The sequence below is a fragment of the Mercenaria mercenaria genome, chromosome 15 (genome assembly GCF_021730395.1).
Source record: "Mercenaria mercenaria strain notata chromosome 15, MADL_Memer_1, whole genome shotgun sequence".
Lineage (NCBI taxonomy): Eukaryota > Metazoa > Mollusca > Bivalvia > Venerida > Veneridae > Mercenaria > Mercenaria mercenaria.
Genome location: NC_069375.1, coordinates 65,235,627 through 65,249,055, shown reverse-complemented (window position 1 = coordinate 65,249,055; position 13,429 = coordinate 65,235,627). Strand labels below are relative to the sequence as shown.

At 35.3% G+C, this 13,429-nt stretch overlaps 1 protein-coding gene across 2 annotated transcripts in view; it reads right to left on the bottom strand.

The window, feature by feature from the left end:
- The window catches only part of LOC123556922 (pre-mRNA-splicing factor SYF1-like), a 133,553-nt gene that overhangs the window by 105,573 nt on the left and 14,551 nt on the right, over positions 1–13,429 (bottom strand). For both annotated transcript variants that reach the window (XM_053525484.1, XM_045348019.2), the window contains exons 11-16: positions 12,825–12,925; positions 10,439–10,514; positions 9,400–9,486; positions 7,870–7,983; positions 5,390–5,476; positions 4,541–4,616 (exon numbers count right to left, since the gene is read on the bottom strand). In XM_053525484.1, coding sequence (XP_053381459.1) covers positions 4,541–4,616; positions 5,390–5,476; positions 7,870–7,983; positions 9,400–9,486; positions 10,439–10,514; positions 12,825–12,925 — 541 coding nt within the window. The remainder of the gene's footprint in view (positions 1–4,540; positions 4,617–5,389; positions 5,477–7,869; positions 7,984–9,399; positions 9,487–10,438; positions 10,515–12,824; positions 12,926–13,429) is intronic.

The window sequence follows — 13,429 nt, the reverse complement described above, 5'->3', positions numbered from 1 at the left end:
TGCTTCATGCAGTAACAAAATGACAAAAATGACAAAATCACTCGCCGATCTCACTCATTTTGTAAACCTGCAGTAAAGGAAGCTAATGTGCCTTCAATCCTCGTCGGCACAAGCAGTACCGCAGGCACTGTTTAGTACCCGTGTACCAGGGTGACCTATGTTTAATCATGTCATCTGCTTAATAGTTAGGTAATGATTTTCAATGTATTACTAATGGAAACTTATCTTTCATTGTTAACCGGTTACATTTCTTTAATGTTTCACATCTTTTGACTACACTTGTATGTTTAAATGTGTATATACAGCATAAAATTTAATGCGCAATATGACTAAGATCAATAAGTACAGAGATATACCAATGTATGACTTCAAATTCAAGATTTCTAACGAATTTCATTGATCATTCCAAAATTTGTTGTAAAACTATGAATATTTTTGCATTCTGGTTTTGTCAGTTTTTTTGGGTTTGATATACATTAGAATAATTCAACTACCTGAAACAAAAGGCAAGATCTGAAACAAGGTTTAGCTTTGGAATTAATTTATTGGTGTTGTGTAACCAAGATAGAGAAGGTAATAATTTAATAAACTAAAATTGCTAATGATTTTTGGCAAAATATTTTTCTTGTCAATGCAAATCTTTGAAAAGTTTAATACAGCAGTAACCTAAAGAATGTCAAAGCCATCTTATATGCTTCAGGAACTTTTATGATCCGCTCTAATTAGGCGACACTCTCGAATTCTGTTAGGGTTTTGATTACCAGGGTGACCTATTTTGCATAATAGTTACATAATGATTTCCAGTATATTACTTAAAACAGGACAAGGGAACGCATGCCCCAAGAATTCAACCATTTGAACTCATTGTAAGAAGTTGCATAAAATGAAAGAAAAAAATGACATTTCTGATCTGAGGAACAAATTTTTGTATAATCTGTGGAAACAGACTGAGAATGTTTTGTTCTCTTCTGATGAAAATAAGAATAGAGGAGCATTTTTTGCCACTGTTGAGCCCATGCACATTAGAATAGAAAATCTGAGAAGTAGCACAGCAACAGATAACATTTGTAAAGAGGTCTATAAACAAGTAATAGTTCTAATATAATTAAATTTGATTGCATCATACTGATGCCCAAATATGCTTCATTACGGTGACTGCAGCACTGCAGTTTCAGAATATGCTCATGTTGAAAGTGTTACCTGCTTATCAACTGATTTGATTATAAATAAAATCTATTATTATTTCCCATATATTAAAATTTCATTTCCTTTTTACACCAATATTTCTTTTCTATATTCATCATAAAATAAAATGAACGAATTCAAGCTGCTTTATTTTTTCAAACATTAAATCCTTTCTTAAATGTTGATATACTAAAAAATATTACCTCCCTTTATTTCAAATTTACTAAAGAAATAATTTCTCCCTTTATTACCAATTTATCATAGTGTCAGTTCCATACAAATGCTGCAATCTATTGCAAGAACATGAATAAAATTAAATTTTTGGGGGAAAAAACAAGGCTGGCATACATACTGAACAAAATTTCTAAATAGAATATTTCTGTTTTGCAACAGCTATACAACTTCTATGTTAATTACATGCCCTCTTGGCTATTTCTTTGAATTTCTTTTAAGTAATACAATGTATAACTATTTTCGTGAAGTGTACAGACCATGACCTGAACAAGCAATTTACTAAAAACTAACAAGAGATTCACCATTTAGATGTTCAAACAGTTTTCCTGCAATACTGCAGCTCTGCAGCTCACAAAAGAGTTTTTAACAGACTTGCACTTGTTTTACCAATAATTTATATACAGGTAATTATCATTTACAAAATTATAACTTTTCTTGTAAATTTAAACCAAAAGAGGATTGCACTTTTAGCGAAGTATAAACTTATAAGAAGCAGATTAATCAATCACATTTTTATGGAGAACACCTGTTTCAAAATAATTAAACATATACAAATGTATTACTTCCCTTTATACAATCTTAAAACGAATATACTTTGTTTTATCAGAATTTGCATAAATACTGTATTCTACAACAAATTTCCATCATGAACTCAATGTCCTAAAACAACAGACTTCAGGCCGATTTATGACTGAATCAAAATTCCAATCTTAACATGTTTCCAACCTTGTGAATATGAGGTGGTGAGTGTAGTAATGGTGGCCAAAGAAGTATAGCTCTTTAGAGAGGCGATACCAGGGGCCGTATTCATAAAGCATCTTAAGTATAAGTACAACAAATTGATTATTTACTTTAGTATATTTGTTATTCATGAGTCAGCGCATAACGCTACCACAAATATCTTTTTTTCTGTTTTGACAGAATAAAATGTATTTCAGCGGTACTTACATTTAGATAAATCATACTATAAATACAAAATCAATTATCAATTCCAAAAAGAAATTCTTCTATTTAACTTTAACTATAAGATGACTAAGTTTCAATCAAAATATGAATTTCTTTCATAAAGACAGCGAATAAAATGTTATACTTATAAAATTTACTTCAATTAATAAAACGTAGTCTACTGCATTACCTCCCTTTATTAACCTACAACATCGCTTGAATTTTACGAATTTACTTCATCAATCTGATCAAAACTTTGAATCATATATAACACCATTTGTTTGCACAACTGATACTGCACCACTATGACTTAGCCTTTAAACGCTGTTAAAAAGTTCAATTTCAAGTAATAAAATTCATTCCAATGTATTGCCTCCCTTTATCAACCTATATCATCCTGAAATTTCAAACTGTCGACAGAAGCAGTTGATTTTAATAACGAAAGAGCTATAAAAAATATTTTTTATACTTCTTTGATAATTTTGTTTCTTTTAAACGCTATGCATTAGATCCAGTTGTGGATCTGAGGGCAACCGACAGACAGTCACGTTCAAATGACCTTTCCATCAGTTAAATAAATGTATTTTTATACTTCTTTGCATCAGTCAGTTGAAAGCAGAAGTTAAATCAGTGTTTTTGGAAGACAGCATAATTAATTATGTTTGCTCTACAGCTGCACATCCGATCTAGTATTTGACTTAAAGCATAAAACGTATCAAAATTTACCCTGTTATGGTAATGTTGTTTTTTTTTCAACCATGTGCATACTTAAAATCAAAGTGCGTATATAAAACCAATTATCAATTTCAAAACGGATTTTTACTATTTAATTTAAACAACAAAAAGACCAAGTTTCAATGTAATATACAAATTACTTCATCAAGTCTATAATTAATTTTTCACTTACAACATCTCTTTCATTCTAATGAATTACCTCCCTTTATTGCAAAGAAATATGAGAAGAAGTTGTTCTGTTTTTTCCTATTTCTCAAGTCAAAATTGAAAAGCATTTGTAACTGTGTACTCAAAATAAATTGTCATGCATCTTTATATTTAACCTTTGTGAAGTATGTCCCAGGTTTGATTCCCGACCAAGACATGATTTTCCTTGATTTTCTAATGTTCATTATATTTCAGTATATTAATAGCTCTTGTTTGTTCGGCTATGTCAAAATGCCATTTATCAGAGCTATGAATTCAATGATGAATACCTATAACCCTGTACATGCATCTGACAAATTTCCAAGTTCAAAAGAAAAGACTTATGCATCTGAACAACTTTATTTCAATGTATTGTACTGGTAGTTTGGTGGGGGGGGGGGGGGGGGGGGGGGGGGGGGGGAACCATCGTCATAAGCTTTCTGGTAAAAAAAAACTTGCTACCAGTGTGAACAATGCAAAATCATATTGTTATAAATGTTAGTTTCCACAATCCTAGTTACTCAAGTTTTTTCAGCAAAAGTATAAAGTTAAAAATGCAATTTCAACATTATTATATTTGTTAAAGACTTGCATAGACATTATATATTTAGTCAAAGTTCAACAAAAAATTTCTATTACTTTCCTTTTGCCCTTTGCTTTTTTGTGGTTGAACTGATATGTCCCAATACCTAACAAATGACAAAACAATATAATTTCTATCTATATTAATGTTATAGAAAGTAGGTATATTTTTTTCAAAATAAACCTATTTAAGCATACATTTTAGTTTCTTATAGGTTGCACAGGTGAAAAATACCGTAAAATGTTGCTTAAAAACCTGCTCCATTCCTATTTTCAACCTTAAATTGTCACTGAAAAAGCATAGAAATCCTGACTATGAACAGTGACACCTGTCTAAATAGTCTATATATATAAAATTCTGTATAAAGTACATGTGGTTTTGCATGCTGAAGTGTGGCACGTGGCCGTTAACTGTTACCTTTTGTAATCATGGGTTGCATACACACAAAAGAATTTGAATAGCAGCGGTGCAGGGCTTTAAATGAAATTAAATATAAAGCTGATTTCTCTCTGTTTCTGCATTTCATTCTGTTGGAAAAAAGTTACACGATTTTTGATAAAGGGCGTTTTTGAGGTTTTCAAATAATACGACACCTATTAATGGAAAAGACAAAATGATTCCAACATAGTCCTCCCATCAAACTCTTTTGGTCAGCTTCAAACATAATTTTACCTTTGGCAAACTTGGCAGGGCAATTCTCCAGACACTGTTCAAACAAATCTCTGGATCTCTCCAATTTTTCTCCACCCTGTAATAGGAAATTAAGATATCTCCATTAGACAAAGCAACAAATCAGGTATAAATATTTTTCCTGTGCTTAGTACACATTTATTTCACTTTAGCATTGTTGTAAAAAGTTTGCCCTTGTTTGAATCCCTCCAGGACACCAGTCTAAAATCTTTTGCACCTAACTGGTTGTTTATGAGCACACCTTCAAAACCGACCAATGACAATGTTGTATTCCAAGACTGGTTTCCAGACTCAAGTTTCATAACCTTGAGGCCATTTAGCCTGATTACTGGAGTTGTACAAGAAGGTAAAAATTCATGATACAAGTGTAGTTAGAACCCATGTCCTACAAGAAGTGCAGCCAACAACCTGACCACAAGACCACACCTTCCCTTCCAAATCATCCAGTCTCTTGATACAACACTGCTACTGGTCAGGAACAAGATGGAACTCACCACCAATCCACCTGGGCCTCATGTTATAAGAATAGAGATTGGAAACAAGTCTACAAACGTCTGCGTCGGATTGGTTAATTTTGTGCTCAGTCTTGAAAGTGACCAATGAAAAAGCTGAAATCTCAGACTGGTTTCCAAACTCCAGATTATGTAATCTTGAATTTACCCAGTGAAAAAAGTTGGAGCTTTACTAGGCTTTGTGAGCATTACTTGAATGCATTAATTTTGCAAGAGCACAAAGAAAGTCACAATACTATTTCATATGAAGATCACATTTTAAAACATACAATAATGCAAGGAGTGGCTATTGGTAAAGGTTAAATAAAAGTGCACATACATATCGGTCTATAAATTTTGTAAGGTAAGTATTCCACAGATCATACACATTTGGCCATCTGAACAATGCAATACCCTTCTCATACGCCTGAAAGTATAAAATAAGATGAATGAACAACTTAAAAATATATTGATAACCATTCATACTATACTATTGTCAAAAAAAAACTTTTCGCATTATAATCTGAAAAATGACAGAACACCTTTTCATTGAAAAGCCTTCAACATTCATCATCATCATTACCATCATCAACCTCATCTTTGCTATTCTTTCTTCCACAACATCTATATCAAATTCATCATCATCATCATCATCATCATCATCACCATCATCAAACTATCATAATTACAACTAGGGCAATAAATAATTTGTGTTCCGTCACTTACTACCAGTTCTTTCTTCACATTATTTAGATCATTAATACATGTATATTTAAGAAATAATAAGTTCCCAAACTTGGTTTATTGAAGAATAACCCAAGTTTTGAGTTCTTATGCGTAAGAACATATCACGAAGGCCGTAGGCCTGAGTGATATATTGTTTCGCATAAGAATGAAAAACTCGGGTAATTCTATGAAAACCACACTTTGGAACTTATTATTTCGATTCTAACACGACATACTAGTATCAACAGTGTTAGAAAAAATAGTGACTACTTTTTACGACCGTGCTACGCACATGGATTGGATGATGTCATTGCAAGCGAGTGGTTTATTGCAGAATAACCCGAGATAGATTTTGCTCTACATGTACGTAAGTTATTCACTGGTCGTGTTAGAATAAAGTATAACAAGAGCTCGTCGAACACGAAATGCCCCCCTTGATGCATTTAGTAATTGCACAAGGAACAGAAATTATATGCTCACTGTAAACAAAAGTTCTACCATTCTGGTTTAATCTGACCTTGACATTTAACCTACTGACACTAGGCCAAAGCGTTCTTGAGTTATTGCCTGGAAACCATTTTACTGTTCCTGGTCACTGTGACCTTGACCTTTGACATACTGATCTCAAAATCAATAGGGGTCATTTGCTGGTCATTACCAACCTCCCTATCAACTTTCATGATCCTAGGCCCAAGTGTTCTTGAGTTATCATCCGGAAACCGTTTTACTATTCAGGGTCACTGTGACCTTGACCTTTGACATACAGACCTCAAAATCAATAGGGGTCATCTGCTGGTCATTACCAACCTCCCTATCAATTTTCATGATCCTAGGCCCAAGTGTTCTTGAGTTATTATCCGGAAACCGTTTTACTGTTCAGGGTCACTGTGACCTTGACCTTTCACATACTGACCTCAAAATCAATAGGGGTCATCTGCTGGTCATGGCCAACCTAACTATCAATTTTCCTGACACTAGGCCAAAGCGTTCTTGAGTTATTGCCTGGAAACCATTTTACTGTTCCTGGTCACTGTGACCTTGACCTTTGACATACTGACCTCAAAATTAATAGGGGTCACCTGCTGGTCATGACCAACCTCCCTATCAACTTTCGTGACCCTAGGCTTAAGCGTTCTTGAGTTATCATCCGGAAACTGTTTTACTGTTCAGGGTCACTGTGACCTTGACCTTTAACATACTGATCTCAAAATCTATAGGGGTCATCTGCTGGTCATTACCAACCTCCCTATCAATTTTCATGATCCTAGGCCAAAGCGTTCTTGAGTTATTGCCTGGAAACCATTTTACTGTTCCTGGTCACTGTGACCTTGACCTTTGACATACTGACCTCAAAATCAATAGGGGTCATCTGCTGGTCATTACCAACCTGCCTATCAACTTTCATGATCCTAGGCCCAAGTGTTCTTGAGTTATCATCCGGAAACCGTTTTACTATTCAGGGTCACTGTGACCTTGACCTTTGACATACAGACCTCAAAATCAATAGGGGTCATCTGCTGGTCATTACCAACCTCCCTATCAACTTTCATGATCCTAGGCCCAAGCGTTCTTGAGTTATCATCCGGAAACTGTTTTACTGTTCAGGGTCACTGTGACCTTGACCTTTCACATACTGACCTCAAAATCAATAGGGGTCATCTACTGGTGGTGACCAACCTCCCTATCAACTTTCATGATCCTAGGCCCAAGCGTTCTTGAGTTATCATCCGGAAACGGATAGGTCTACATTCTGACCGACAGACCGACTGACCGACCGACCGACCTACCGACCGACATCTGCAAAACAATATACCCCTCCTTTTTCAAAGGGGGGCATAAAAATCACCACTGAAGAGATAAATAAAATGCAGTTGAAACTCACTATATCCCACTCCAAGAGAACAAGCACTTTACTCTGACATAACTAAAAATCTGCATAAAAAGACATTTTGTGCATGTTTTCTTAGCATATGAATATGTCTTCAAGACAGCCAGAATTTGGAGATAAGTGAGTTCAAGTTATTGAGTTTCAAACCCAGTATTTTTTCTCTTCATCTCTTAAATAGCATAATCATTATTATGTGTGAAAATTACCTTGAATGCTTCTTCAAAATAATTGTTCTCTTCAAGAAACAGACCATAGTTCATAACAATCTGAGGAGTTGCTATACGCAGATCGATAATTCTGTCATATACAGCTTTACAAGTCTGAAATAGATCATAGTTCATAATAATCTGAAAAGTTGCTATACGTAGATCTATAATTCTGTCATATACAGCTTTACAAGTCTGAAAAAGATCATAGTTCATAATATTGCTATACGTAGATCTATAATTCTGTCATATACAGCTTTACAAGTCTGAAAAAGACCATAGTTCATAACAATCTGAAAAGCTGCTTTACGTAGATCTATAATTCTGTCATATACAGCTTTACAAGTCTGAAATAGACCATAGTTCATAACAATCTGAAAAGCTGCTTTACGTAGATCTATAATTCTGTCATATACAGCTTTACAAGTCTGAAATAGACCATAGTTCATAACAATCTGAAAAGTTGCTTTACGTAGATCTATAATTCTGTCATATACAGCTTTACAAGTCTGAAATAGACCATAGTTCATAACAATCTGAAAAGCTGCTTTACGTAGATCTATAATTCTGTCATATACAGCTTTACAAGTCTGAAATAGACCATAGTTCATAACAATCTGAAAAGTTGCTTTACGTAGATCTATAATTCTGTCATATACAGCTTTACAAGTCTGAAACAGACCATAGTTCATAACAATCTGAGGAACTGCTATATACAGATCTGTCATTTTGACATGCACTGCTATACAAGTCTGAAATAGACCATAGTTCATAACAATCTAGTTGCTAAATATAGATATAAAATTCTATTATATACAACTTTGCATGTCTGAAACAGACCATACTTCATACAATCTGAGGAATTGCTTCATGCAGTCTATCAATTCTGTCATAAACACCTTTACATATCTGAAACAGACCATATTTGAATGATTTATATCAATCTAAAACAATTTAGCCTAACCACAAAATGACCAGGTATAGATCCCTTCACAATTTTAGCAAAGCAGTCCTGTATGTTTGTCTATAATACTGTGATATACAGCTTTACAAGTCTGAAACAGGTAATAGTGAAATGGTTCCTAACATTTTGAAATGTTGAAAAATGTACACCTACATTTCTGTCAAAATATATTCCTGATTATTAATCTGCATCATGTCTTAACCCTAACTCTGCATATTTCTAAAATGAGCTTGTCCATCTTTCAATTTGGACAGTACCATTATTGTTAAAAGGGATGCATACCAAAAAGATACTGACTGAATGGCTAACAGTGCATGTCATGATCAGATTAAATAGATGTGCAGGCTGATCATGATCTACACTGGTTGAAAATTGAAAAGCAGATTCAGTAGTGTCCACCATAGTAAGGACTAAGGATTAAAACACAAACACTCGTGTTTTGTGAACTCATAACACTGTCTGTAAGGCTTCTAGCCATGGAATCATTAAATCAAATCTTTGCAAAAATTGCATAATCTACAGTATCTTAGAGGTAACAAACACTAAAACTATAGCAAATTACCTACCTTGAATGTTCCAAAGCTTTCTTCAAGATCAGCATACAAGGACCACACCTTAAGTGACTTGTGAACTCTGGACTGAACTGTCTCTGTCTGTATACAAAATAAAGATTAAAACTTTATTTGTTTTGTGTTAACACAGCTTTTTCAATTTTATTTCAATTATGTAATGGCAGACAGTTACCCTAACCAGTGTTTCTGCATTTTGTACCAGTACAAACCTGTTCTCCCCAAGTAAATGTCAACTTCTCCACATGAATCAGAGGTGGAGGAAGAATGATATCAGACACAATGTTTTTTTTATCAAACTGTCAAAGACAATAGATCTGCACTCTCCTTACTGAACTAAGCTGGAAGGCCGAGTCACATTGGCACAGTTAAGGCTACATGGCAATTTTTATGGAGGAGGAAGACCCAGAGTGCTCCTCAACACATTGTATTTAGCACAGGTCAAAACTAGGTTAAACAGAGATATTATGTGACCCAGTTAGATGGCTTCCTCACATGAGGAATCCTACACTACAAGTGTGCTTTGAACCCGAACTGGGTATGGGCAAGCGATTCGAAGTCACTACTTGGCCAGGGTATGCCCTCTCTGATGTTTAAACAAAATATGATCTGAAAATAACAGCAGGGTTAGCTCTGAAGGTACAGCACAGGGCTGTCAAACACGAGGTTGAAAGATCAAACCAACCTTTTCAATGATGATTTAGTCAATTCTATCTGGTAGTCAGCTGTTGTAAATGGGTGTTTTGAACAATAATTGAGCTGTGCCATGAGAAAACCAACATAGTGGCTTTGCGAAAAGCATGGATCCAGATCAGCCTGCGCATCCGCGCAGTCTGGTCAGGATCCATGCTGTTCACTAACAGTTTCTCTAATTACTATAGGCTTTGAAAAAAAAACAGCATGGATCCTGACCAGACTGCGCAGTTGCACAGGCTGGTCTGGATCCATGCTGGTCTCAAACCCACTATGTTGGTTTTCTCATGGCGCGGCTCAATTAGGTTTTTTAATGAAGTTAAACCGTATCAAACCTACAAACCTCATCATGGTAGGAAACTTTCCTTGGAGGAGGTGTCGTTGCTTTCTGCATGATCTTCAGAGAGGCTTCATAATTCCTGCAATGAAAATATTTCATAAGGAAAGCCTGTTCTTAACCTGCTAAATTTCTAAAATAGACCGGTCCATCGTTCAATTTGGACATCACCACTTATTATTCAAAGGGGTGTTCACTGAAAATTTACTGATTGAATAGTGAACAGTGCAGACCATGATGAGCCTGCACTCACTCAGAATCTGCATTATTTCTGTCAAAGGCTTGTACTGTAACAACAAGCCTGAGATACTTTTTTGCCATGCAATGATAGCCTTCTGTAAGCTAGCTGGATGACTTCCTCACATGAAGAAATCTACACCCCAAATGAGGCTTAAACCCACAAGATGGACAAGTGACTGTAGTCGGCAACCATAACCACTTGGCGACAGAGGCCCCTATCAAAACAAGAGGACCATGATGGTCCTAAATCGCTCACCTATCCCCACATGACCCAGTGTTGAACTGAGTATGACGTCGTTATTTCTATTATTTGACATAGTGACCTAGTTTTTGAGCACATGTGACCTAGATATCATCATGATAAAAAATTCTGACCAATTTTCATGAAGATCCATTGAGAAATATGGCCTCTAGAGAGGTCACAAGCTTTTTCTATTATTTGACCTAATGACCTAGTTTTTGAAGGCACGTGACCCACTTTTAAACTTGACCTAGATATCATCAAGGTGAACATTCTCACCAGTTTTCATGAAGATCTCATGAAAAATATGGCCTCTAGAGAGGTCACAAGGTTTTTCTATTTTTCGACCTACTGACCTAGTTTTTGACCGCACATGACCCAGTTACGAACCTGACCTAGATATCATCAACCTGAACATTCTCACCAGTTTTCATGAAGGTCCATTGAGAAATATGGCCTCTAGAGAGGTCACAAGGTTTTTCTATTTTTAGACCTACTGACCTAGTTTTTGACCCCACGTGACCCAGTTTTGAACATGACCTAGATATCATCAAGGTGAACATTCTGACCAATATTCATGAAGATCTCATGAAAAATATGGCCTCTAGAGAGGTCACAAGGTTTTTCTATTTTTAGATCTACTGACCTAGTTTTTAACCCCACGTGACCCAGTTTTGCACTTGATCTAGATATCATCAAGGTAAACATTCTGACCAATTTTCCTGAAGATCCATTGAAAAATATGGCCTCTAGAGGTCACAAGGTTTTTCTATTTTTAGAGCTACTGACCTAGTTTTTGACCGCACCTGACCCAGTTTCGAACTTGACCTAGATATCATCAAGGTGAACATTCTGACCAATTTTCATGAAGATCCATTAAGAAATATGGCCTCTAGAGAGGTCACAAGGTTTTTCTATTTTTAGACCTACTGACCTAGTTTTTGATCCAACATGACCCAGTATCGAACTTGACTTAGATATCATCAAGGTGAACATTCTGACCAATATTCATGAAGATCTCATGAAAAATATGGCCTCTAGAGAGGTCACAAGGTTTTTCTATTTTTAGATCTACTGACCTAGTTTTTACTCCCACGTGACCCAGTTTCGAACCTGACCTAGATATCATCAAGCTGAACATTCTGACCAATTTTCATGTATATCCATTGAGAAATATGGCCTCTAGAGAGGTCAAAAGGTTTTTCTATTTTTAGACCTAATGACCTAGTTTTTGACCCCACGTGACCCAGTTTCGAACTTGACCTAGATATCATCAAGGTGAACATTCTGACCAATATTCATGAAGATCTCATGGATAATATGGCCTCTAGAGAGGTCACAAGGTTTTTCTATTTTTAGACCTAATGACCTAGTTTTTGATTCCACGTGACCCAGTTTCAAACTTGACCTAGATATCATCAAGGTGAACATTCTGACCAATTTTCATGAAGATCTTGTGAAATATATGGCCTCTAGAGAGGTCACAAGGTTTTTCTATTTTTAGACCTACTGACCTAGTTTTTGATGGCACGTGACCCAGTTTCGAACTTGACCTAGATATCATCAAGGTGAACATTCTGACCAACTTTCATAAAGATCCCATGAAAAATGTGACCTCCAGAGTGGTCACAAGCAAAAGTTTACGGACGGACGGACGCACGCACGCACGCACGCACGGACGGACGACGGACGACGGACGCCGCGCGATCACAAAAGCTCACCTTGTCACTTTGTGACAGGTGAGCTAAAAATATTGATATCTCTCTAAACTTCTGAACTTCAATGAGAGCTACCTGATGATTTTTTGCAATGAACACTTTATTTATTTCACTTCCTTAACTTATTTCACTTACTTAATTTATTTATTTCACTTCCTTAATTTATTTCACTTACTTAATTTATTTCACTTACTCATGTCTGATTTCCATCTCAGCCCACTCACAGTACACAGAAGCTAAATCATCTACATGTTTATACGGAACTTTAATGGCTTTGTCAAATATTATTCTTGCCTGAAAATAAAGCAGAACAAGTATACATAAATCTGATTCAATAGGCGTATAGAATAATTCAGTAAGTACCTATGCATTCTTAAATTATTTCATGGTACATGTTACCTCTTTATCATGTTTTATTATCAATTTAACACTGTCAGGATGACATCATGTCCATCTATTTGGTGTCGTATGTTCACTAAGATATAGCGCTTTCGTATTCCATCCACTTTATATATAAAAGACATAATAGAATCAAAATAATATGATATAGCAGAACCATGTTTTAATACATTTAAACACTTCAAATACCCTTTGTAGAATAATTCACTTGGGCTATGCTTTCATGAAATTATTACATATGAGTGCAACATCTTTCTAATGTTAAAATACAATAAGACATGCCGATGGCTTTGATATATACCATTTATTAATCTCTGATGTGTTTTTTAATACAATAATAAATGATTCTGCAATATATGTTCTGTTTAAATACAATAAAACATGGTTCTGCTATATATT